At 44.0% G+C, this 27,472-nt stretch overlaps 1 protein-coding gene across 1 annotated transcript in view; it reads left to right on the plus strand.

Annotated features, from left to right (window-relative positions):
- Positions 1–27,472, plus strand: part of EPS8L2 (EPS8 signaling adaptor L2) — a 110,634-nt gene that overhangs the window by 27,097 nt on the left and 56,065 nt on the right. The window contains exons 2-3 of the mRNA XM_063117080.1: positions 7,127–7,190; positions 8,845–8,900. Coding sequence (XP_062973150.1) covers positions 7,147–7,190; positions 8,845–8,900 — 100 coding nt within the window. The 5' untranslated portion in view covers positions 7,127–7,146. The remainder of the gene's footprint in view (positions 1–7,126; positions 7,191–8,844; positions 8,901–27,472) is intronic.

Genomic DNA, 27,472 nt, shown 5'->3' on the forward strand with positions numbered 1-27,472 from the left:
GGATACATCCATCAGAGGGAAGAAATAAAAGATCCCTCTCTTGTCCTGCCCACAGCAAAATGAAAGGGCAACGGGTGCGGATCCCCCCCCCCCATACCAGGCATAGATGTACAGTAGGAGTGCTTTGGGAAAACTCTTTAAAGGAAGGAAGGGGTACAAACAAATAATTTTGAACAAAAGTTGAACAAGGTACCAAGGATAGGGGGGAGGGGAGAGGAAGGGAAGGAGAAAGTTCAAATGCATTGATGCCAGTTTCACATTCTAAGCAGAGCCATGCCAATTTTCTTAGTTCTAATCTTGGACCGGACTGAAAATAATAATTTTGGATTCCTATGTACATGCGCCAACTTTTAAAGTAACCTGTATGCTGCTTTAAATTTGAGATTGTTATCCTAAACCCCCAAAATTGAAAAATCCATGGGCGTGACTTCCAAGCAGAGTGGATTTAAATAACGATTTAAATCACTACTCAGAAAGACTCGATTTAATCATGTCACTTCCCCCCCACCCAAAAAAGTTCACTCTTCCTCGCTATATTTTACACAACAGAGTTACTAAAGACTCATTCTTGCTGGTATAATCTTAATTTTTACAACCAGATGAAGGTTTAATTTTTAGGTTAGCAACTTTTCAGATTAGTTTTACAGTTATATCAAAAAAATACTGATTTGGTTATACTATTAGAAACACATCACAGATAGATAATGATGAAATTATTGCGAGGTGAACTATCTCCAGTTTAATAGGTTAATCATTCATATTTGGTCAACTTTTCTGCTGTACTTTATTGGAAGGAGTAAAATAATCTTACAGAAACCTCTGGAAGAGCATGACATTGTGAATGGATTAATGCAATACATTTACCAAAAAATTTAAACAGCCTCATGCTACATAATTAAAAACTAATCCTTATTTCATGATGAATAACCTTTGGACTATAATGTATCTTAAATAGAAAACTTTATTTAGTTAGATTTTTCCTCAAAAAGCATTTTATTAAAAAAAATCCGATTTAAATAAAAAAAGTCCGATTTAAATTTTTAAAAATCAATTTTTTTATTTTTTTAAAAAATCATTGATTTTTATCCACCCTGCTTCCAAGTAAACATGTTTTGTAGTAATAGCAATGCCAACATCCCTTGCTTTTCAGAAATGGCAACTCTGCTGCTTCTGCAAACTACAGGATGGAATAAAAAAATTCAAAAGTAAAAAAGAAAGGAAGCTGGGCTGCTTTGTTGCAGCCAACATACCTTACTTCTAAGAATAGCAAAGCGTTGCCTCACAGGTGTGGGTAGTTTTGCATCTGGTCCTAGCATAAATTATAGATTAGAGCTATGTGTCCTTTTCTGCTCCATTTAGGCTGGCGAGGGTGTTGAATTTGGTAGGATAGGAAAATTAATTTCACCATGGTTTAAACATTAATTTCTTTTGTATCGCTGTCTTCTCTGTTCAAAGAGGTTTTCTAGATTTTTAAAGCATGTGTGTGTGAGAGAGAGAAAGAGAGAGTGTGGCGATGAGGATGATGGTGATAGTGGCAGAGCAGCGGGCAACAATACTGCTATCATACAACCTTTGTACCACCTTTGTACCACATATATACATTAGTGTTTTTCTTCTCTGAGGTTTATTCATTTATTTATTACACTTATATACCGCCCCCATAGCCAGAGCTCTCTGGGCGTTTTACAGAAATTCTAAAATTGAGATAAAAACAAGTATACAAAAGTTAAAATTTTAAAACACAGAACACAGACACATAAAGCATTAAAAAGCATTAAAAAACTAAACATGTGGGTGGTTAAGATGTGCTGCCATATGCCTGGGCAAAGAGGAAAGTCTTAACCTGGCGCCAGAAAGATAGCAGCGTTGCTGCCAGGCGAGCCTCGCCAGGGAGATTGTTCCACAGTCTGGGTGCCACCATTGTAAAGGCCCTGTCCCTCATTGCCACACTCCGAGCCTCTCTCAGAGTAGGCACCCGGAGGAGGACCTTAGATGTTGAACGTAGTGACTGGGTATATTCACATCAGGAGAGGATTCCGTCAGGTATTGTGGTCCCAAGCCGTGTAAGGCTTTATCGGTCAAAACCAGCACCTTGAATTGGGCTCGGAAACATACAGGCAGCCAGTGCAAGCGGACCAGAGCAGGTGTTATATGGTCGAACCTTCTGGTTCCCGAAATCAATCTGGCCGCTGCATTTTGCACGAGCTGCAGCTTCTGAACCGTCTTCAAAGGCAGCCCTACATAGAGTGCATTGCAGTAATCTAACTTGGAGGTTACCAAAGCATGGACAACTGAAGCCAGGTTATCCCTGTCCAGATAGGGGTGTAGCTGGGCCACCAACAGGAATTTGTAAAAGGCACTCCGTGCCACCGAGCTCACCTGAGCCTCAAGTGACAATGATGAATCTAAAAGAATCCCCAAGCTACGAACCTGCTCCTTCAGGGTGAGTGCAATCCCATCCAGAACAGGTAGAACACCCCCAATCCTGACAGCGGAATCACCTACTAACAGCATCTCAGTCTTGTCTGGATTGAGTTTCAGCTTATTAGCCCTCATCCAGTCCATTGTCGCAGCCAGGCACCGGTTCAACACATCCACAGCCTCTCCTGCTGAAGATGAAAAGGAGAAATAGAGCTGTGTGTCATCAGCATACTGATGACAGCACACTCCAAAGCTCTGGATACCCACACCCAGCGGCTTCATGTAAATGTTAAACAACATGGGGGACAAAACTGACCCCTGCGGGACCTTGGACTTAAGCCTTGGACTGATTTAAGTTGCCTCAAAGTAAATTTTATTTCTTTAAATAAACTTGTTCCTTTTTGTTGATATGTGGTATCGTTTTATTGAAAATCTTGTCCTGCTAAAGGTATTTACTTAAAAAATCATAAAAACATGTTTCCAAGTTCCCTTCTTTTTTCCCCTTCAGGTACACCAATCAGTTTAGTTTAACACACACCCCTTCCCTACCTCAAAAGACCATTGTATTTCATAGAGGCTATTTTCAAAATTATTGTAAACAGGACAAAGAACTCATGCATTTGAATCCTCAGAAAGATCTTTAGCCAGGCTTGAGAAACGACTGAGCAGGAGGCCTAGAGAGAGGAAGGAGATGGGTGCCTATATGCTACCATACATACATAATTGATTTTGGATGCTGTAATAGCAGGTGAAGTGCTTCCAGCTTCTAACTTGTTCATACTGAGGCTAGCCGCACCTTGGATAGCTCCTTTAGAGTTCCAACTGGTTCTGACTGGAACCTGGAGCAGATTCACATCCTCATTGACTTTGGTGCCACCAGCCTTCACTGCCTTCACGTCTTCACAGAAACGCATTGAAAATTGCTTTCAGCTTTTCTCCGCTTCTTCCTCAAATCGGCTGTGGTCCGTCAGTGGCACACTGAGCTGAAAAAAGTGGATTGTACCCTTCCCAAACCAACCTTACTTTGGGATAGGGTGGGTGGAGTCCCACCAGTTGAAATGAACATCATCAAGCACATATAAGCAGTTTGATCCTGCCCTACCCCCTGCTTTTCCCTGCACAGAGAAAGAAAATAAGAGGTATTAGCATCCAGAAAAAAGGAGCAGAACATTTTGTCTGGAAGTTTCCCTATGTCCCACCAACTCTGCTACTGTCATTGAAAATGGTAGCAGGAAAGATAAGGTAGGAGGAGTTTTTAGGCCCCTAACAGTAAAAGTGCAAGGTACAATTAAAGAGCAGAGAAGGGAGCTGCAGGAAAAAGCCCCAGGTGCTGCTTTGGTGTCAGTGCTATAGCAATTTAGCTGTATGGCAACTTTAGTGGTATAGCAATTTAGTACTGTAGCAATTTAGCTCTATAGCAATTTAGTGCTATGGCACTTTATTTCTATACTGAATTAGTGATTTTGCGATTTAATGATTTTGGAGGTTTAGTGATTTAGAGACTTAGAGATTTCACAATTTTAGATAATTATGCTGCTAAACCCAAATAATGTACTTCAGAGGAGTGGAAAAGGAAAGAATAAATTACAGTGAGTGGCAAAGCACAGAATTTTGCCTGTGTTTGCGCAGGCTACCACGAAATGTTGGAGAAGCACAACAATGGGGGAAAACAGGGAGGGCTCCACCCCTTGACCGAGGTCACAGACAGGTGAAAGATGCACCCCTAGGCACACCCATAATGCCTGATTTAATCCCAAGGAAAAAGGTACACAGCAGCTGAACTGCATGGGAGCTGCATTAAGGCCATCTATACGACAGTGGGATAGCTCCTCATTAAATAAAATCCCGATTTTTCATTGATTCGAATGTAGGTAAAGAGCATCACGCTGCAGCAGCAACAGTGATTTATTTCCTGATTTTTTTTATAGTGAGTTACTAATGCACACATGCGCATTATCGCATTATCCCATATACGATGATAAAGAGTAGAAGCCAACAAACCTATAAATCTTATCTGCAGAGCTCCGCAGACTAATATAACACACAAACTGAGCGGGAGCAGGGGGAACGATGACGACAAGGCTACAGAGGGAAAGGAAGGAGGCTGGCTGCCTGTTTCCCGCTTTGTTCCCATTGCTCCCTGTAAGGAAATTCAAATAAACAGCCTCCACGAACTGGGAGCAGGGGGTGGGGGATGAGGCTACAGAGGGAAAGGAAGGAGGCTGGCTGCCTGTTTCCCGCTTTGTTCCCATTGCTCCTTGTAAGGAAATTCAAAGAAACAGCCTCCACGAACTGGGAGCAGGGGGTGGGGGATGAGGCTACAGAGGGAAAGGAAGGAGGCTGGCTGCCTGTTTCCCGCTTTGTTCCCATTGCTCCTTGTAAGGAAATTCAAAGAAACAGCCTCCACAAACTGGGAGCGGGGGGTGGGGGATGAGGCTACAGAGGGAAAGGAATATATATATATATATATATGAATGAATTTGTATTAAGAAGCTTTCTCTGCGAAGCTCCAGAGAGAGACTAAAATCAGCTCGAACAAAGGAGGCAGCACATTGGTGCAAAATTGGGAAATGGGCCAATCACGTTATTCTACTCTCAAAGCTCCACCCACATGTCAAAATCTGACATAACTCCCCCAAAGTCACACAGCCATAATGCGATGCAACCTGGACCTGATCTAAAAGTCACAGTAAATCGTGAATGCAAATATGCACATTATTGCAGTTAAAACCCAGTGCTGAGGCGAATGGATGGCTGTGTCATGTAACCTAAAACGTGAATATGTGCATTTAGGTCAGGGTAAAAGAAGCCGTATAGACAAGCCCAAGGGGGTGGGGAACAGACTAAAAGTACTCTGTGTAAATGCGCCTTTTCCCAAGGGAATCTGTGGGATTGCTGCAGATTGTCCATAATGTCATGTGTCACAAGCAACCCCAAACTGCTCCCCCTCTGCATTAAATTTGCTGTGTAGTTTGGCCCCAGGTATTCTCGGTCTGAACACCGCAACCATTAGTTCCTATCAGGGGGAGGTCTGGAGCTCTTAAGAAACATCAAGCTGTAATTCTGGCACATCTTACTCTTTGGTTAATGTACACTGATGGTGCTATATAAATAAATAATAATAATAATAATAATAATAATAATAATGGTTCAAATCCCAAAGTCTGATGAAGCAGCGCTTCAAGGCATGCCCGTTTCCCCAGTAATCAGATAACAGCCCCATAAGAATATTTCCAAAAGACCAAGGATGTTTCTGGATTTAGCCAGTTGCACCCACTGACTGGGGGGCTATCTTTACGGCGCTGAGTTGGTGCCGCATTTCCCCCAAACCTCGTGCTTTCGCTCCTGCGAGGTTGCGCCAGATAATCTTCATGACTAGGAGCAAGTGCGGGGTTTATGGTGATCATCTGCCCCCTCACCCTCCTTTCCTGAGACTTGGGGCCTTGCTAGACCAGGCCTTAGCGCGCCTTCCAACCCGGTTTCCCTGCTGTGCGTCCAGATGACGCACATGGGAATCCGGCGGCAGGCCGCAGTGAGGCCTGGTCTAGCGCGCCATAAGCTAAGTCGCTTATGGCGCGCTTTTACTCCAGCTCCGGCCTCAGGCCAGGGCTGGGGGAAGTGTGGAGACTTCCGCGGCTTTTCGCGGCTCCTCGCTTACTCGCGAGGAGCCGCGAAAAGCCGCAGACCTGGCACAGCGCTCATAGGAGCGCTGTGCCCATCGGCGGGGGGGGGGGAAGAGAGGGGAGGGCGAAGGATGGGAGGGTGGGTGGCACGGGGGGAGGGCGGGTGCGATAGCGCCTCTCGCCGCCCAAGCAAGCAGCCGAGCGGCGCTTGCCCGGGCAATGCCGCCCCATCCCGGGCATTGCCCGGGCAAGCGCCACTCGGCTGCTTGCTCGGGCGGCGGCGGCGCGATCACACCCACCCTCCCCCCATGCCACCCCCCCCTCCCATCCTTCCCCCCCCCCGTTTAAAAATAAAAAATAAAAAAGCCACTTACCTTCCCGGAGTCTTCGGGCCACCCGCGGCCCCTTTAAACAAACAAACAAAAAAATGGCGGACACCGCAGGGCTTGCGTCCTCCCTGCAGCTCCGCCGTCTGGAAGCGTGGGGGAGGCGCGCTAACATTAGCGCGCCTCGGCCCCGCCTCCCTGCCGATGTAAGCCGGCAGGTCTAGGAAGGCCCTAGGTGAGAAGGAGGAAGAGGCTCAGGGGAAGAGAATAATTTGTCTGAGGAGGTGGTTGCAGCTTGGTGGAAGAAAATAAACTCTTCTCTCCGTGGCAAGATAGTGCGGGGTTTTCCAGCGTCCATTCTGCTCGCCATCCACCAAGAACACCCCTGGAGTGGCTCTAGAGCAGTTTCAGAGCGAGGACAGACTGGCAGAAGAGCCTGGCTGCCTTCTCTTTGGCTAGAAGGGGCAAGTCTCCAACTTTTCAGCAGTGCATCTTCAGCTCTTTGCCCTGGGGTGGCTTTGAATCTGAAGCTGCATCATCTAACCAACACCACACAAATTCGGAGCCACCCTGGGGCAAAGAAGATGTCAAGACAGGATCATATTTGTTGGATGAAAGGCAATGTTAAAACTGGACTCAATAGCCAAGCAAATAAGAGGATCAGCTTCGGCTATTGGGCGGTATAAAAATGTAATAAATAAATAAATAAATAATCATATTGTAAGTTCTCAGCTAACTCATGCCTATCTGTTGCAGGTGAATGTCTTGGAAGCAGTATGAGCAATAAAGGATCTACAAGCAGCTATCCTGGCTCTGCAAAGTAAGAAACTGATTAAACAAAAGCAAACAAACTTTTAGTGAAAGAGAAAGCAGTAGGGGAGGATCAGAGCCATACAGTCATGTGTGAACTGAATAGGGAGTGCTTGACTATGCTGGCTGGGAATACAAATCTATGCAGCGGCCACAGTTAGAATACCATCTACAGTCCTGAAAAAGGACATTGTAGAGCTGGGGGGGAATGCAGAAATGCAACTAAAAAAGGGACTTGTAGGGGTGGAAAAATGCAGAAAGGGACAACTAAATGATTTTATTTATTTATTATTTGTTTATTTATTTATTAAATTTATATACCGCCCCATAGCCGAAGCTCCCTGGGCAGTTGCTGGAGCAACTCCATTATTATTATTATTATTATTATTATTATTATTATTATTATTATTATTATTTTATTTATTTATTTATTTATTTATTTATTTATATAGCACCATCAATGTACATGGTGCTGTAAAGGTTATAAGAGCTGGGATTGTTTAGGTTAGTGGGGGAAACCAAGTAAGGTAGGAGTCATGATAGAGGCATACAAAATTATGCATGGTGTAGAGAAAGTGGATAGAAATACATTTCCCCCTCTCTCATAATACTAGAACCAGGGTCATCCCATGAAGCTGATTGGTGGGAGATTTAGGACATATAAAAGGAAGTACTGCTTCACACAGTGCATGGTTAAACTATGGAATTCACTACCACAAAATGTAGTGATGGCCACCAATTTGGATGGCTTTAAAAGGGGGTTGGATAAATTTCTGGAGGAGAAGGCTATCAATGGCTATTTGTTGTGAGAGGTTTGTGCTACCTCCAGTATAAGAGGCAGTAAGCCTATGTACACCAGTTGCTGGGGAATATAGGTGGGAGGGTGCTGTTGCACCATGTCCTGCTTTGTTGGCCCCTGGTCAACAGCTGATTGGCCACTGAGTGAACAGAGTGCTGGACTAGGTGGACCCTTAGTCTGATCCAGCAGGGCTCTTATGAAGGGAGTTTCAGTCCAGCACATCTGGAGGGCACAAGGTTGGAGAAGGCTGCTCTAAAGTGATATAGAGATGATAATTTTCAGAGGCTGAGAGGTGATGCTGTAGAAATATCATGTCCCACAGTACACATGTTCATTTAGGATGCTATATAGATTATGATTCCTGAAGAGCAATGGGACTTTCCTTTAATGCTTCTATGACACTAGCTCCCAAACTACTAAATAGCTAGATAACTGTGGAAAATTAATGAGAGACAGGGAGCCTGAGATATTCAGATATTTATGATTTATACTCATTCTCATATTCTGCTTTAAAGTTACTAGTATTGCTATTATCAGGAATATAAGAATGGGCAGAAAGTCCTGGTAAATAAATTGAAAGTAACAGGTGGCCTTTGGTGGTGGTGATCAGGGTTTGTAGACCAGTCTCAGGCATAATTACTTTTTGAAGGGCAGAAAGAAGAAATGGGAGGGGGCATGAAAAGAAATGTGTGATCTCATGGTATGAAGCAGATGGAGGGCCTTGCATCTAAAAATTGCCCAGGACTCTATTGGCCTCTTTCCAACACTAGCACTTAAGCTGCTATTCTCACAATGCTGTTGTAATAAACATTAAGTAAAAGAAAAATCCTAGCTTGGTCTTGACAATGGCTTTCTCCTTTTGCAGTGGCAGCATGGGCAAAGCTGATGGAGCTTGCAAATTAAGTGCAAAAGATTTATACGGTAAGTTCCCATGATTAAACCAATTATGTCAATTAAGTATGCCAAAGTATAGAATGCTAGAGCCAACTGTGTAAGAATAATCTAGGAATTAACTTCGTTACATGATGGGCTACCATTGTTGGTTGATGTTTCAAAGGGAGTCATTGGCTGCTAGCAGTGTGGTGTGCAAACTCCTTTGTGAAGAAGATTCCGCTTGGAGCACAGGGCAACAATGGCAGTGATCTAAAGGGGGTTTGGTTTGTGTGTGCAGACAGCTTTGGAGGCCCTCTCTTCTGATAGTAGTCCTACGCTCTGTCCATCCAGCTACTCCTGGATTTCAGGGGAATTCAGAATGACATGATATAAAGAGCCATGTCCATGAGGGAAAAGCAGGGAAAACCTGGTGCAGATGTGGAAATGTTGCCACATTTCCACGGAATGGTAAACCAGGATTCTGGAAAATTCTAGCTTACTGGGAATTAATGTCATGCAAGACTGGTGTCAAGGATAAGCATGGTTGGGGACCTGCCGAGGGCCTACATCCCAGCAGAGGCTCACTGACAGGAGTCCCCTGGACTTGCTTCTCCTCTTTACCACTGGAACCTGCGTCTTCACCTGCTTCTTGCTCTGGCCCAGAAAATGGAGTTGGTGGCTAGGAGCAGTAGATGCTACTGTCTACTTGCTCCTTGGCTCTCTGTCTGTCAAGCAAGCAAGTGGTAACAATGATGAAAAGAGGATGGAATGCAACAGCAGTGGTGACGATGGCAGTGTGGAGGAGATTTTGAGGGCCCATTGAGGGTCTCTTGCCTAAGGGCCCTCAAAATCCCAGAGCTGGCACTGGCTGTATGCTTGTGCATGCCAGATCAACGATTTCTGGTTTCTTTAGCAGCTTCAACCATCATACATCAACCACTCTATTCTGTAATACCTGCTGGCTTGCAAAGCTCCCCCCTCCCCCAAAAAACCTCCTTGACAGAAATAATTAAAAAAACACTTTATTTTACTTAATACTGTCACTATACTGACCTCTAGTAAGGTTGGCCTACTTAGGATTGGCACTGTAACATTAGCTTTGCTAATATAGCTGAACATCAGGCTCTCTGGGGTGGGGGTGCTTATTATGGAGTTAAAACAGGCCCTCTAAACTGTTTTGAGTTCCCAGACCAGCTTAAGGCAGAAATGTTTACTGTTATTAGCAGTTTAATGGATTACGTCTCCCAATTAGATATTGTGTAACTTCAGAATAGCTTGTGTCCTTTTAAATGTGGAAAACAATATTAGTTTGCAAGCGGCAGTGTTCTAGATGCCAGGAGGTCTCCCAGACAAATAGGCAGAATCAAATCTTCAGCTGCTATTAATGCTTTTATAGGCAGGCCTGGGGTTGTTGGTTGGCTTTGTCAGCCATCTCCTGGGATACCATTTCTGGCTGTTGATATCTGCCTCAGCTGGAACCTTCCTTTGGCTGGTGCCTGGCTTTGCTGCCCTTTATGAGTGGCCTTTCCAACCACACACAAATGTTCCCTCCTCTTCCCACACAGCTCCCTATTCTTGCATTGTTGTAGCAAGGAATGGGCAACTTGTGGCCCTCCAGATCTTTTGGCCTACAACTCTCATTGTCCCCTGCCATTGGCTATGCTGGCTAGGGCTGATGGGAGTTGTAGGCCAAAACGTCTGGATGGCCACAAGTTGCCCACCCATGCTTTAGAGGCATATCCTGGTTGCCAGGGCAACCAGGCCAATCCTTCTGGCCTAGTGCTTCATCACAGCGGCTTGCTCCCTGCATCTCTGCTGCTGACAGCTCTGTCACTGGGCAATTAAGATGGCAATCTTTGTGTTTTGCCATGCTGTGGTAATTCCAGCTCTTGTTCCCTGTCCCTGGGCAGCCAGGCAAGCCCAAGCAGTGTCCATCCTTTATCTATTGCTTGCCTTCCCTCAAATGAAGAGCTGGCCACCCCTCATATTTTCAGGGGCCTTGTGAGTGGGTCTTTCCCAAGAGCCCACCAAAGACCTAAAACTGACACTTCTTTATTTTGGTTGAGCTCAGGCATTTGACAGGTACCATTAATAGGGATCATACTGAAGGAGAGGACAGAAAACAAATATGCAGTCATATTAATAACATATTGGTTTAATTAGGGTGACCATATGAAAAAGAGGACAGGGCTCCTGTATCTTTAACAGTTGCATAGAAAAGGGAATTTCAGCAGGTGTCATTTGTATATATGGAGAACCTGGTGAAATTCCCTCTTCATCACAACAGTTAAAGGTGCAGGGGCTATACTAGAGTGACCAGATTTAAAAGAGGGCAGGGCACCTGCAGCTTTAACTGTTGTAATGAGGAGGGAATTTCACCAGGTTCCCCATCTATACAAAAGACACCTGCTGAAATTTCCTGCCCTGTCCTTTTCATATGGTCAACCTAGGTTTAATATTTTCCTAAGTTTTCTAATCTGTTGTTCCTCGTGGGGAAGGGAGATGGTGCAGTGTTTTTATGTATTTAGAGCCCAACATACAGAATGAACTCTATATGAACTCTAGCTGAAGTAGATTAGGAGAAGCTCCTTTTGAATTTGTGAGCATAGGAAGCTGCTTTATACTGAATCAGACGATTAATCCATCCAACCCAATCTTGTCGATACTGACTGGCAGCAGCTCTCCAGGGTTTCAGGGAGTATTATTTCCTGGCCCTACCTGGAGGGTTCAGCAACAGAACCTGGGACTTGCAGTGTGCAAAACATGTGCTCTACCATTGAGTTATAGCCCTTGTCCATAACAACACTCTATGGTAAGGATCTGCTCTTCTCTATTCAGTGGAAAGCAAGATGAACAGAAAATATCTTGCCTAACCAGTTTGTCAGAAGAAGGATCTGTTGTTGAGTGGTGAGATTCTGCAAGCCATTTGTATGAAGAACTTCAAATTGAATTTTAGTTTTAGTCAGGTGTTGCATGGTGTTTGCTTTTGTGTATGTGTGACCTTAATGGAATTTATGAGTTCTGTGGCATGGTTTGGTTGCCATCAACAGAGCCGTTGTTGACTAGTTGGTGGCATATGGATTTTGGAAAAAAATAACTATATGCAGAGTTGAACAGAGCAAAATCAATTAAATCATTCAAGTTAATATTAGATTAGCTGTCATTCAAATGGACTATCCTTTTTCATTTATTTGGTAGTTGATACTTGAGAGGATTTTGCTGGTCTTGTCACTAGCTTCTCTTGAGTCTAGTCCAAGACAGAGTGTGCATGAGGAGGAAGGCAAAAAGACTGCAGGTGTCCTGCAGAGGAGATAATACCTCCTTAGGGCCCTGAGAGCTGGGAAGCTGGTGGTGTGTGGGCCATCGTGTCACCCCTTCCCTGGGACTCACACCTACCCCCCAAGTGTGCTGGGGCTGGCCAGCCCTTGAACTCATTAGAGCAGCCTTCCCCAGCCCAACACCCTCCCAGCATGTTGGACTACAATTCCCATCATCCACAGCCAGATGGGGATAATAGGAGTTGTAGTCCAACACCCCTGGAGTGTGTTGGGTTGGGAAAGTCTGCAATAGAGAAAGCATGGTGACTCCTTGATCACCTGACCACACTGGACATTCCAATAATAATAATAATAATAATAATAATAATAATAATAATAATAATAATAATTTCTTACCCAGTATGCCCTTTCTATGTATGGTATATTGAAAAAATGACAACACTTTATTAAAAATGTGATTGGCTGTTTAGAAAAATTGCAACTGAATATTGCCATGATTACAGATCCAGGACTGTGACTCTAAACCTGTGCTGTGCAGAACCCTGGGGTTCTATGCAAGGGCATCCACTCATAGGGGTGAGGGAGTGCAACTGTCTCATCACCCCAGATTCCAGTCATGACATCATTCTGAGACCGGCAACAATGGCTGCTCATGCTGCATCTGCCCCTGCCCCTGTCTATCTGTACTTTCAGTTTCCAGCCATAAGGGCAAGGCTCAGGAGGTCAGTAAATTAAGCACAGGAATGGGAGATGCCCTTGAGTTCAAGAGGTGCTGCAGGAGAGTGCCTGCCTTGTAAGGCAATGAGGAAGTAGCAGGCAGCAGCATGACTAGGTTCCTCTGTGCCAAAGTAATTCCATTATCAGAGCAGCAACAGCACCTTGTGCTGTGTACATCTTCCCCATGATCTCTAGTCTCCTGTTGCCTGCAACATGGATGAGTGAGACCCAACCAGGGGAGAGCAGTAAATGAAACTGGGGGTGGGAGTTGAGAATGGCTGCTATGCAGAGGGTAGAACAGGGACCGGGGCTGGAAGGGGCAATGAGGGCAGCTTTCTGGCAGACCCAGCCAGGCTGCACCCTGGCCTGTTAGGCCTTCAGTTTAGAAGCCTGCAGGAGTGCCTGCCTTGTAAAGCATCCCTCACTGACTGTGGCCTATTCTACACCTGCCTTTTTTCCTGGGATCGCCCCGGGATCATCCCTGTGCATCCAAATGACACACAGGGGATCCCGGGAGCAGGTAGGGACAATCCCTCCATTTGCCTGGGATAATCCTTAGGTGTAGAAAGGGCCTGTGACTATGGAAATCATTAACTTCCCGTCCTCTGCCTCTTGGCATGGGCCCCGGCTGACTTCACTTTAATTTAAAGTGAACCAATGAGTTGTTTTCCAGCCCACAGGTGAGGTGGGGGGAGAACACAGGAGCATCATCCATCTGGGAAGTATGTGTGTGTTGGGGGTGTTGCATGTAAGGACAATCCTTGCCAATCCCAGAATGACAAGGCAAGATGCAGACTGCACCTTATTTATATCAGCTTTTTGTGGCTTAATGCCTCCCCCCTGTAAACATACATAAGATTAGGTTCTTAATATTGATATGTGAAAGCACCATAGAACGCTACCCTTTCACCCACAAAGGCTGGGAAAGTGCTGAAAGAGAACATAAGGAAAAGGAAGAGAAGGCTAACTGTCATAGTATGAGAATAGCCATTCCAAACTTCATTCATGCTCATGGGCATCCACCTGAAGGGGCAAAGAGGGGCAATTTATCCACTGGGGATGAGCCATAGTCTCTCAGCTTTCATTAAAAAAGAAAAGAAAAGAAAGATTCTAGCCCTTGTAGAACCCAAGATATCAGGCAAAATGTACAGCTACTATTCTACTATTTTGTGAGAAACTAGGGATGACAATGACAACGAGGAGGGGGCAAGAGAAGAGTGTGTGGCATTCTCTCCCCCCACCCTTCACCACCCAGCCAACTCTGGGGTATTATTAGCTGCCTGTTGGGGACTACGGTGGGCAGTGAGGAGAAGACAGTTCTTCCAATCCCTGCCCTCTGGTCAGTGGTCTAAATGCTTCTAGGGATGTCCTGGCTGTGCTCCTCCAAAGCAGCAGCCACCACTGCAGAGAAGCGGACAGCTGAGGAGAAGCTGAAGTAGCAGGCACATACCGTATTTCTTCAATTCTAAGACGCCATCAATTGTAAGACGCACACTCATTTCAGTACCACCAACAGAAAAAAAAGCTTTGATTCTAAGAAATAATAAATGCACCCACGATTCTAAGACGCACCCCGTTTTTAGAGATGTTTATATGGGGAAAAAAGTGCGTCTTAGAATCGAAGAAATATGGTATTCAATGATCTGGAAATTCAAATTCTCCTGACCCCTCTCTGCTCCCATACTCAGCAAAGTTACTTCCAAGTAGCCATGTTTAGCTTTGTGTCTACCCTTTCATGATGCAACTTTTCCTTCAGCCAATCAGCGCCGTTCTCCCCAGCCTGCACCGAAGTCAGCTGTGCTGGGAAAATCCATCACAAAATGCAAAAAGTGGGATTTACATTATTATTATTATTATTATTATTATTATTATTATTATTTATTTATATAGCACCATCAATGTACATGGTGCTGTACAGAGTAAAACAGTAAATAGCAAGACCCTGCCGCATAGGCTTACATTCTAATAAAATCATAATAAAACAATAAGGAGGGGAAGAGAATGCAAACAGGCACTGGGTAGGGTAAACAGGCACTGGGTAGGGTAAAACTAACAGTATAAAGTCAGAACAACATCAAGTTTTAAAAGCTTTAGGAAAAAGAAAAGTTTTTAGCTGAGCTTTAAAAGCTGCGGTTGAACTTGTAGTTCTCAAATGTTCTGGAAGAGCGTTCCAGGCATAAGGGGCAGCAGAAGAAAATGGACGAAGCCGAGCAAGGGAAGTAGAGACCCTTGGGCAGACGAGAAACATGGCATCAGAGGAGCAAAGAGCACGAGCGGGGCGATAGTGTGAGATGAGAGAGGAGAGATAGGAAGGAGCTAGACAGTGAAAAGCTTTGTAGGTCAACAGGAGAGGTTTATAGTGGATTCTGAAGTGAATTGGAAGAGATTTCAGAAGTGGAGTTACATGGTCAGAGCGGCGAGCCAAGAAGATGATCTTAGCAGCAGAGTGATGAACAGAAATCAACGGACTGATGTGAGAAGAAGGAAGGCCGGTGAGAAGAAGGTTGCAGTAGTCTAACCGAGAAATAACCAATGCATGAACAAGAGTCTTGGCAGAAGAGACAGCATGAAAAGCCATGCTAGCTACAAAGAGGAGTGTGCATCATGTGTCACGATTGTCTTCGGAGTGCAGTAGTACTAGAGTAAATACACCATGTATATGGGCCCCATGTTCTTCAACCCAAAGGGCAATTGCAGTGGTGAAAGGAGTCTTGGAGGGGTGGAATTAGGGTTTCAGCTATGGGTGGAAAGACATTGTCTGGACACCAGGGCAGGATCTACACTACTGCTTTAAAATGGTTTATAACAGTAGTGACAACTGTTGGAGCCCAGGACACACTCTATATACAGTTTTCAAGCCATTTTCAAAGTGTCATATCCTGCTCGGTATAGATCTGGTCCAGGTCTACATAATGAGAAACAACAGAGGATCCTACCTTTCTTGGTAGTCCTAGTGCCCAGGCCTTACCTCACCTCAAAGAAAAATGTGTGATTCCAAAAGAACATTGCTGTAGTTCAAAATTCAATCCATGCAAAAGTTGTATTGTTAGCTGATGTAAAAAGTAATTGATGACATTATGAAAAGTTAAGTGAGTTCTCCAGGCTCCTCTAAAACCTTAAAACCTGATCAAGCATGCGCATTTCTCCTTCCATTGCTAAAGACACTCCCCACAAATTCCACTGCTACTCTCTAGGGCTGCTTTCCCCAACCTCGTGCCCTTCAGAAGTTTTGGACTTGATCTCCAATAAGCCCCAGTCAGCTTGGCCAACAGTCCAGAATGCTGGACTTGCAGTTCAAAACATCTGGAGGGCACTAGATTGAGGAAGACTCTTCTAGAGAACGCTCACCAACATTTCCAAGATGAAGGAAATCATTCTAGGATGAGTCATGTGAAGTTGTTAATGTTGTGATAAGGACAATGAAGCCATTAAATATATGATATGATATTCTTAAGACAGCTGTACTGTGTTTGTGCATCTGGGGAGGGGGGGTTTCCCTCTTGTTCCTAGCTGTGTGTTTTCCTATCTATTACTTCGAATAAGTTCATGATACTTCCTGAATAAGCACTCTTCTGTATTAGTGCTGTTCAGTTCCTAGGACCTATTACTGCTCTGTGTATACTCATAAATGTCATAAAATGTGGTGCTAAGCTTCAAAGATCACACACAAGGAAAGTGCATAGGTGTGTTGTACGTGTTATGTGCACAAATAAGAACCATAAACTGCTGTGTGCTTTGCTCACCCCACCCCCCACCCCAACCTGGAAAAATTCCAGCGGACGCCCATGATTTCATGGAGGTTTAGCAGCAGTTCTGCGTGGGAAAGGTAGACAAGCTGCTCAACATGTTCCCCTGCTTTCCCTTGCATCATGTGGGACTACAGCATGTAGGACTACACAGCAGTAGTTTCTGGTTTATGGATTACAAGGCCTGCAAATTATTTGCAGGAAGTATTTGCCAGTATACATTACAGCAACTTTATTTATTTATGTATCTTTTGTATCTGGTCAGTAGGGCAGGGCTCCTGCAGCTTTAACTGTTGTGATGAAGAGGGAATTTCACCAGGTGCTGCATGTATACAAATGATACCTGTTGAAATTCCCTTTTCCATGCAACTATTAAAAATACAGGAGCCCTGTCCTCCTTTTCATACTGTCATCCTTAGCTAATAATCTGCAGAGACAAACTTTTAAGGAACATGAGAGAAAAGCCGGGGTGGGGTGGGGAAGGAGAGTGCAAAAGTTGCTGAACCTGGAGTATATTCTGCGTCAGGGTGGGCAGGGCCTGTCCTACCATTAGGCAAAGTGGAGTCGCCACCTCAGGCAGCAGATGCTGTGGGATGTACAGTGCCAGTGAGGGGTTGGAAGACAAAATTGTATGTCTGTGCCATGCGACCTACAATGTGCCCCTAAGGTAACCTGCTGCCCCCAGGAGTGGTGGCGGATACTGCTCCTTTACCAGTATTAAAGTCAGATTCACCTGCCAGTCCATTCGGCTTCTATACATGGAACCAGGGGCAGGAGATCTTGCCCTTTGACTTGTGGGTGGGGAGAAATTTTTGTTGCCACTGTTGTTCAACAGGTGGGGGTCAAGAATCCTTGCCAATATACTGCAAATCACCCAGAGTTCTAGCAGAAGATCGCAATGTACCTTCTGCCCACCACTGCTGTAGGGACTGACTTTTGTACTTTTATAATAAAACCAGTGAACAGTTGATGTCAACAAGAAAATAAGTACAACTCAACAAATGGAAAGGAGCATGACACACAGTCTAGGCAAAGCTATTATAAGCTAGAGAAGGACTGTAAGGAGACATTAGTTTCAATGCAGGAACTATCTAATACTTTTGATGTGTCAAAAGCAGGAAATAATGCTAAACAAATAATTAAAATTGGATAAGACCATTGAAGGGAAGATAATAGTTATAGATTTGTTTTACTGAAAACAAACCACTGAAAGCCAGTACTGAAAATATACTTACATTATTTTTGCAAATAAATAAATCTAAATATTGGCAGAGATGGAAATATGAATAAAGCAGGCAGTTAAAGGCAACTGGTACATTGTCAAGATCAGATGGTATTTTGTCCCTTCTGAAGAAGGACAAAACGAATTGTCATAGTGTGTTATCTGGACTGGAAGGTAGCCAAAAGTAACAAAAATAAACAGACTTCTTCTCAAGCAGTTCTAGAAATGACAGGAAATGCATTAGCCTGTAATTTGCCAGGCAAAACAGTCCTTCCAATTGCTGATGTGCCTTGGGGGGATGTCAGATGTGCCTGCAAGTCTACACCTCCCAGCATTCTCCAACCAGCATGGATTGTGCCCTAAGCATGTTTCCAGGTTGCATCTTTCTCAGTTGTCTAATACGTTCTATCCACCATGGCCTCTACCATGATGGATACCATCTCCAAGTTATCTGAGGTCTTGAGTGTATAGATGGTAAAACACCATGTACAGATACTAAAATGGCTGTGTTCACAAATAGAAAGCACCTTTGTATATTATGTCCAATGATAAAAAGGGGATTCTAGCAGAAAGTATGGTTTCTGCAGGGCTGCCCAGGGAGGATTTGCCTCAGGGGCCTGAAAACAAGGCTTCCCTGCCTCAGCTCCTGTACTTAGATATTTCCTGCCCTGCCCTTGCCAGATCAGATCCTCACACATACATGGATCCTTGTCAGCAGCAATGGCAGGGCCCCAAACATCACACCTGCCCCAGGCCTCATAAACCCTCTATCTAGGTGACCCTGCCTCTCTGCTTCATCTGTAAAATAGGAATGGTAGCATTCCATTTCCTCATTGGAAATGAGTAGCATTGTGAGGCTAAATGCACTACAGACATCTATGGCAATAATAATGGGGTTGATATAGAAGTACTAAAGAAAAGGAGGAGGCACCTAGAGCATCCTGAATACTATCTTGCAGTATGAAGGTAAGAAAACCTTACAGGGTTGTTGTAAAGATTATGTGAAGTGGTTTGAACTCTCTATGGTGTTTGTCCTTTTGCTGACATATTGGGGATGTGTTAGCACTACAGAATGAGGAAATATAATAACAGTTGATCTCTTCAGTATCTGCTCCCATAGTAGTAACAAGAGCCAATGAATGACCCTTCATCCTACTTGCATGAATGAATGAGTTGTCCTTTCCCGGCCGCAAATGTTCCTTTTCCTTTCTCGGGGTCATTAGGGTACTGAATGCTCATTGCCTTTGGCAACTAAAATACAAGCATCTCATGTGCTAAGCCCCACATTCTAGAAGAGTCGCCAAGTGCACTTGCTGAAAGATCCCATGGCTTACAGGTACAGCAGGTAGCTATCAGGTTACTGCCTCATTCAGTGTACAGCTGCCAGCTGAATAAATGTTAATGTGGACCATGAATAAATAAAGCCACTTCTCTGCTTACTGGCTTCTATTCTGAACCAAAATGAAAGGACATTGGAGGGAAATCCATTATATTCTTGGCAAGCTCAAGAGAATGTCTGGAACGGAAGTACTTCAGGATAATTAGTGGTTTGCACAACAGGCTTATTGCTGCTTTTTCTGTCACATTAGCAGCACCCCGCACCTCTATTAGTGCTAAACCCTTTTCAAGGCTTAAGAGAATAGTACTGTACTTACTGGTCACCCTCCAGATGTTGTCAAGCTATAACTCCCATCACTCTCACCATTGAGCAGTCTTGGTAGGACTGATGAAAACTGGAGTCCAACAATATCTGGGTGGTCTCACATTCCTCATCCATGTCCAGCTCCATGTGTTTTCAGTGCTGGGCTGAAAACAACAGAATGAAATTTAATAAATGCCAAGTACTACACCTAGGAAAAAGAAACCAAATGCACAGTTACAAGATGGGGGACACTTGGCTCAACAATACTACAAGCGGGAAGGATCTTGGAATTGTTGTAGATCACAAGCTGAATATGAGCCAACAGTGTGATGTGGCTGCCAAACAAGCAAATGCTATTTTGAGCTGTGTTAATAGAAGTATAGCTTCCAAATCGCGTGAGGTACTGGTACCCCTCTATTCAGCACTGGTTAGGCCTCATCTTGAGTATTGTGTCCAATTCTGGGCACCACACTTCAAGAAGGATGCAGACAAGCTGGAGGGAATTCGGAGGAGGGCAACGAGGATGGTCAGAGGGCTGGAAACAAAACCCTATGATGAGAGACTAAAAGAATTGAGCATGTTTAGCCTTGAGAAGAGAAGGCTGAGGGGAGACATGATAGCACTCTTCAAATACTTGAAAGTTTGTCACACAGAGGAGGGCCAGGATCTCTTCTTGATCATTCCAGAGTGCAGGACACGGAATAATGAGCTCAAGTTACATGAAGCCAGATTCCAGCTGGACATCAGGAAAAACTTCCTGACTGTTAGAGCAGTACCACAGTGGACCCAATTACCTAGGGAGGTTGTGGGCTCTCCCACACTAGAGGCATTCAAGAGGCAGCTGGACAACCATCTGTCAGGGATGCTTTAAGGTGGATTCCTGCATTGAGCAGGGAGTTGGACTCAGTGGCCTTATAGGGCCCTTTCAACTCCACTATTCTCTGATTCTATGATCAACTATCCATTCTATCCCAGGTGGTCAGATTAGGGCTGCAGCAATTCTACATGTTTAAGATGGATCTCAGGCTTCACAAAGTCAGGTATGGGATACTCAGGTGAACAAAGAACATAGGGAGGATACCAAGGAAGACACTACTGCTGTTCCATATTAGAGTAACGTCTCTACTAAGCCAACCAAAAGATCACCAAAAATGTGCAAGCTTTTGAGATCTCCAAGCCTCTTCATCAGGCAAGACGTTACAAAAAGCAGGTTTGGCAGGAAGTCGGTGGATGGGAATGAGGAGGTGGGAAAAACAGACTTGGTGTTAGACCCTCCATTTAAAAATATGTAAAATCCAGCTGTTCTCAAAAGTATTTTCCATCCAAGGCAATGCACATGGGTCTTTTTACTGGTAGCCCACAGACAGAAATTAAGCAGTCTAATTTCTGCTACTGCTTCATAACAATCTCTGTAGTGACATTAAGATAGTATAGAACAAAGTGACATAGTGAATGAGAGTTTCTAAACTACATTAAAGGTGGAGAGGAAAGGGACTGACAATGACCTTCTCCGCATGAGCTATTTATTGCATGCTTGTGATTGGTCACTCACAGAAGGTTGCAGGCCCTTTTCATGATGTCAGCCTCCGATGCTTCTCCCACTGTTTTCAAGTGGGAATCCGCCATTTTATAAAATCCTGAAAATGCATTAATAAATCGAAATCATACTATAAAGCAGCACCATCTGCTGGTGGTATAATTGAAACTTATGGGAAAGTAGCGGCAAAAAAAGTGCAGGGGAGCACATGTATTATGCCAATTGCTAAACCTGCAAAGACGCCGTAAGTCAAAGCCCCAGTCAGGCTGTGGGATTTTTGCTAAGTGTGGAGAAGCCCAATGTATAGTGGAAAGGAAGGAAGGAAGGTGGGGATAAGAAAGGTTTCAATGTGTATGATTCTATGTATGTGTGCATCTCTCTGTCTGTCCCTCTCTCTCTCTCTCTGAAGATTTCTGGCCCTCACACATGTCACATGTACTCACTGATGGGTCGAGGCATCAAGGTTGTGAAACTACTTCTATAACAGTTAGAAAGCTGAAATATGTTCCACAGAGTCCCACATGCCCTGATTGCTAGAAAGGGCTTAAAATGGGATATTTCATCCCCCTCACAGTCAAAGCCTGAGACACAAAATCTGACTCAAAATAGCAGCCAGCCTTCCAGTGCAGAACAAGCCAAGTCACAGACGACATGGGATACTGGGAGCTGTGAGAGCTCCCAGGTCAAGCAGATCAATCAGCTACAGATTGGAAGGGGTGGTTTAGGAACATAAGTCTGATAATGGAACACACCCATATATAGGCCTGTTCTGGAAGGGGTTACACTCCCTCTGAAAGAACAAGTTCATAGGGGGTACTCCTAGATCCATCTCTGTCACTGGAGGCTCAAGTGGCTGCTGCAGCTTGGAGTGCCTTTTACCAGCTTCAACTGGCTCGCCAGCTATGACCTCTCCTGGACAGGGATAGCTTGGCCACAGTGTATTGTCATTTGTAACTTCAAAATTAGATTACTGCAATGCGCTCTATGTGGGGCTGCCCTTAAAGTTGCTTCGGAAGCTGGAGCTAGTGCAGAATGCTGCAGCTCTGCTGTTGTCCGGAGCTGGGCCTTTCCAGCATGTAACTCCTTTGCTGAGGGAACTGCACTGGCTGCCTATTCGCTACCGGGCCAGATTCAAGGTTCTTGTACTAGTGTACAAAGACCTAAACAACTTGGGACCAGGATACCTGAGAGAGCACCTTCTCCCCTATCAACCTGCCAGGTCACTGAGGTCATCTAAGGGCATGCTCCTGGTGGTTCCAAATAGACCTATCGTCTGATTGGAATTCAGCAGGGGAAGAGCCTTCAGTGTGGTGGCCCCCCTCCTATGGAATTCCCTGCCTTTGGAGGTCAGGCAGGCACCAACTTTGTATTCCTTCTGGCGCCTCCTGAAAACGTCGTTGTTCCAGGAAGCCTTCCTTTAATGGCCAGCTATGATTTATTTTGCACTTTGTTTCTTCTAAAAATGTAAACTGTATCTCATGTTTTACTGTTTTGCAGATTTTATCTAGGGGCTAGAAATGATCTTCTAAACCCTATTTTACAATTTTATCCTGGTCACCCAACTGAATTCTTAACGTCTCTTTTACTTTGTAATATAGACAAATCAACCACTGAGCAAGTGGCCAAGTTTTTGAACCTGGCCATTTCTTTTAGATCTTCTATGATCGCCTGACTTTTAATAGTAATAGTTAATGGTATGTTCAGTTTGCTGTATGTAAAATTTTTATCTGCTGGAATGGTCTATTGACCGCAATAAACTGTTGTTGTTGTACTTTTAATGTGTTTTTATTCTATTTTATTTTGTCCACTGCTCCAAAATTCAGAATGGGGAGCAGTATATAAATATTGTAAATAAATAAATATTTGGGACTTTCCCTTTGGCTTTTGCATGCCTTATCTATCTCTGGATGGCAGGGGGAAAGATTAATAGCACCCACTAGGAACATATTTGCAAACCCCCTCCTCCAATTCCATTGCCACTGTTACCCTTAACAACCTATTTGCTACTCCCTAAACTATTAAAAAAATATTTGTGCATGTTTATTCATTCTGATGAGGGTTCTATGATGTTAAAAACATGTAGATTCTTCTAATGGGCATACTTTAAGGTGGCATAAAGCAGGGGCGGGCAAAATATAGATTGGGATCTACTGGTAGATCTCTGGGTGGTTTGTAGTAGATCTCCAAGGGTTTCTGAGAGGAAAGGTTTTTTTTTTAAGCACATACACACTACCATGGCCGGCCTTCTACTAATTGCTTATCTCACAGCCTCAGTGTTCCTCGTTTGTGAAATAGGAATACTAATTGGTTGCTTTAACCAAGTCTTTATTCAGTTCTACTGGCCATTTTTAGAAGGATATATTAGAATCCCTGATCTCTCTGGTAACTTGCAAGGAGATTTGTATATATCCCAGTGTATGGTTCGTAGGGAGCCATAGATAATTGACTGTGCAACCTGCACCACCATTTTGTATTTACCTCTGTTTGGTAGACCTCAGCATACTAGACCTCAGCATTGTAGTCTGAAGGCTGTCCATCCCTGGCATAACAAGGATGGAGGAGAGATGCTGTAAGTTGTCACATTGCTCGCAACTAACAGCTAATGTGTGCAATGTGAAGAGGCTGCCAGCCTCTCAGAGCGTTCAAGCACTTTTCCTGCGATGATGGAACATTCAGTTGAGGAAGGACAAGGCAAGATCACTTGATATAAGAAACGGTATGTAACCCAAGAAAGGTTTTAGTGCTGTAACAGTACACTGGAGGCCAGCATGAGAGGCAGTCATTCCCACATGTCTGTCTAGGATCAGAGTGGATGCACCTTCTGGTGCTTTTAAGTCATGAACTCATACGCAGCAGATTACTGAAGAATGAAAAAGACTATCTTTTTCAGGCACAGGACAAAGTCACCCACGCCACACAGATTGACCTACACAATCTAGTCCTATATGCCCCAGTGGAGACCAGGCACACAGTAGTGAGCTGCCTACAGAGTGACAGCATCAGGATTTTAGCACATCAATCCTAAAACTGGATTAGGATGTTTAGGATTTTATTTTAACACTCCACTCCAAAGGTAAGCAACCTGGTACCTCCCAGATGTTTTGGACTGCAACTCCCTTTTTCCCTGACCATTGACTATTCTGGATAGAGTTTATGGGAATTGTCCAAAACATCTGGAGGGCACCAGGTCGCCTGCCCCTGCTCCAGTGCTAAGCATATTTACTTGCAATTGCCATTGAGAACACTAAGATTTACTGCTGAGTAAACATGGTTAGGATCAGGGCTGCAAGGCTCCTAACAAGAGCAGACTTCCCTCTCTGCACAACACTTGCTGGCAGAAAAAGTCTGTGCAGGTGTGCAACTCATGCCAGGTACAAATGATAATCGACCACTTCTAAGAGCAACGTACTGCTGGTCAAAGATTAAATTGCAACTGACACGGCCAGAGATACAGTAGGTGCCAATGTGACGATAACCATGGAGACCAGTAGATTGCTTCAGAAACAAGGCATATTTGTTCAGACAGCAGGTAGTCTTTGGGTTAGGTGTGTTCGGAAGTATCTGATTCCCAGTGACTTGCTGAATATTATACTGTTGCTCATGAAAGACCAAACAATACATGATGTTAAGTGCATAGTTTGGGGTTCCATTGATTTTTAAAACGCTGTAAAGCAGCATCTGTTGTGAGAAGGGGTGATCAGGAGGGGCATTAACCCTTTCTGTGTTGTGGTCCTAATGAAAATGGACCCCTGAAACATGTAGATATGGAAGGGAAGCTGATAAAGTAGACTCTAGTCCATAAAGTTTATGACAAAAATGTGCTATAGAATTGTTTGTTCTTCTTCCTTTCATGTGTGTGCTTATTTCTACAATCCCCCTGAGAAAATAGTAGGTAGAGTAGATCTAGGTTAATAGAATTGTGCCACTGGAATGCCTCCAGTACATTAATTCCAGATCTCCCACTCCCCTGCCTTGAATAACTCCATTGTTTGTCCCAACATTTTAGCCACTACAGCTATTTCGGTTAGTTCAGGCTCTTTTCCCACCACACAGTTACAGTTTCAGATTATTCTTTGGTTTCACCTGATACAGCACTTCTCTCACTAGTAACCTTTTTTAATGTTTCCGTTCCTAACCCCCAGCATTTTACTACAAAGGCAGTAGAAATCCCAGATGCCCCCCTCCAAGTGGATGAAATTAATTCTAAAAGCATCCACGTTTATCTCAATGCATAAAAGTCAGTTTGCTTCCTGGGGGTGTCTATACAGCACCACTTTACCTACTGATTCTCCAAATCCCTGTACCATTGCTGCTGCGAAGCAGAATCGATAGGATTACATGGCAGCAGTTTACTTTTGTAAACCGCCCAGAGAGCTTCCTCTATGGGGCAGTATATAAATGTAATAAATCATCATCATCATCATCATCATCATCATCATCATCATCATCATTATCCAGCCAGGAAAATTCATAGCGCCGTTGTCAGATGGTGGTAATGGGCAGTAAAAATCAAGGGACCGAAAACCACAAAAACCTTTTGTTTTGTTTTCTGGCAACTCTGCCCAACATTGTAGCTTTGAAAGCCTGCATATCTGCATTGCTACAGTTCATTGAATTTATGTGTTATTCATAACAACTGTTCTTACTTTCGTTCGCCAGACTTTAATATTGCCATTGTGGCCATTACTAGGCTTGTTGAGCCGGCCCCTTGCCCTGTATTCCCACGCCTACCCTTCACTGGGATCCGCCCCTAACTATGCCTACTCTCTTCATCAGAACAGAAGCCACCACTGACAGACAAACAAGCAACCTTGGTGACATCAGAGCAATGTTAAAAGTCACGGTAAAACAACACATAGAAAAAATGCAGCTTCATGGGGAATAGCACGATGTGCCTGTGAGTTGGCAGCTGCATCATGTAAACAACGGGGTGCAACTGCGCAGCCATGACAGAGTATATGGAGCATGTAACAAGCCCCTGGTTATCATTCCTAATGTACCACTTAGCAGGGAAGGAAGGACCACATCTCTCTTGTGGTTGGTGGGATATTGGGCAGAACAGTTTTAGAACAGTCTCACCTGCCCAAGGGTCTCTACTTCCCTTGCTCGGCTTCGTCCATTTTCTTCTGCTGCCCCTTATGCCTGGAACGCTCTTCCAGAACATTTGAGAACTACAAGTTCAATCGCAGCTTTTAAAGCTCAGCTAAAAACTTTTCTTTTTCCTAAAGCTTTTAAAACTTGATCTTGTTCTGACTTTTATACTGCTAGTTTTACTCTACCATGTGCCTGTTTGGTGCATTCTCTTCCCCTCCTTATTGTTTTATTATGATTTTATTAGAATGTAAGCCTATGCAGCAGGGTCTTGCTATTTACTGTTTTACCCTGTACAGCACCATGTACATTGATGGTGCTATATAAATAAATAATAATAATAAATAATAGAAAAACAGCCCTTTCTCCAGGTTAAGGCCATTCTAGCTAACCTTTTCGGCCAATTTCCTCCTGTCCTCCTCTTATACTCCGCTTGCTGATGACTTGTATTCTTGCGAATTGGTGACCATCATCACTAGTGTATCTTGCTCCTTTCAAGTTGCCGGTAGGGATGGGAGAATCAACAAGGCCCAAGGTTGTCAAGGTTCTTCAATTTCCACCTCAAAACTTGGTTTACCTTATTCTCATTCTCACGGTTTCCCCTCTCTTTTTTGAATGGAAGAAAGTATGCATTTGGGTGCACAATTTTTCGAGCGTGCACCCCAGCGTTTATTCACTCACCATGACTTAATTGTGAAAATGCTTGTTTGTTTGCTTTTCAAAATGGGCTTTTTAAAAAAAGAACACATTTTTTTCTAGCAAACACATTGTTTGAATGTGATTATAAGCTTGGGACTATGCCAGCTTTGGCGGAGAAAAGCACTCCTGAAAGGTTGCAAACGGGGCAAGTTCTGACACTTAATGAACTGCACAAATGTCTTGTGCATCCCTAATTGGCAGGCTTTCCAACTGCCAAATTGGTCCCCATTTCTTAGTATCTGTGATATGGCCATAAACATCCTTGGTGACACTTCTCCAGGAGTCAGGAATGGTGATTACTTTTGCTTTGCAATTGGGAAGTTGTAGCCCAGTGTGACAAACACTGTGGCACTGTGCATGTCACTGTAAGAGAACACGGGTGTCATTGTCCAGAAAAGCTGCTTCCACAACATCCTGTTCATGGCAAGAACCTTCAGCTGTCCATAGAGCTGTCCAGAGACCCACCCATGTTACACCATGTCTCCACCATGTTCTGGGCCAGGCAACCACTTTGGAGCAATACTGCTCATCTGTCCTTGGTGATGATGGCTGTGCCAACTCAGCAGCAGCACCCCATGCAGGTTCTCCAGAGAAATGTCCTTCACATCCCAGTCGGATGCAGGTTGTGACTCTTTCCTAGTTTCATTTCTGTTAAGTATACAGGAAAAACAAAATGTTCTTTTGCTGT

This window comes from Elgaria multicarinata, chromosome 2, assembly GCF_023053635.1.
Source record: "Elgaria multicarinata webbii isolate HBS135686 ecotype San Diego chromosome 2, rElgMul1.1.pri, whole genome shotgun sequence".
NCBI lineage: Eukaryota > Metazoa > Chordata > Lepidosauria > Squamata > Anguidae > Elgaria > Elgaria multicarinata.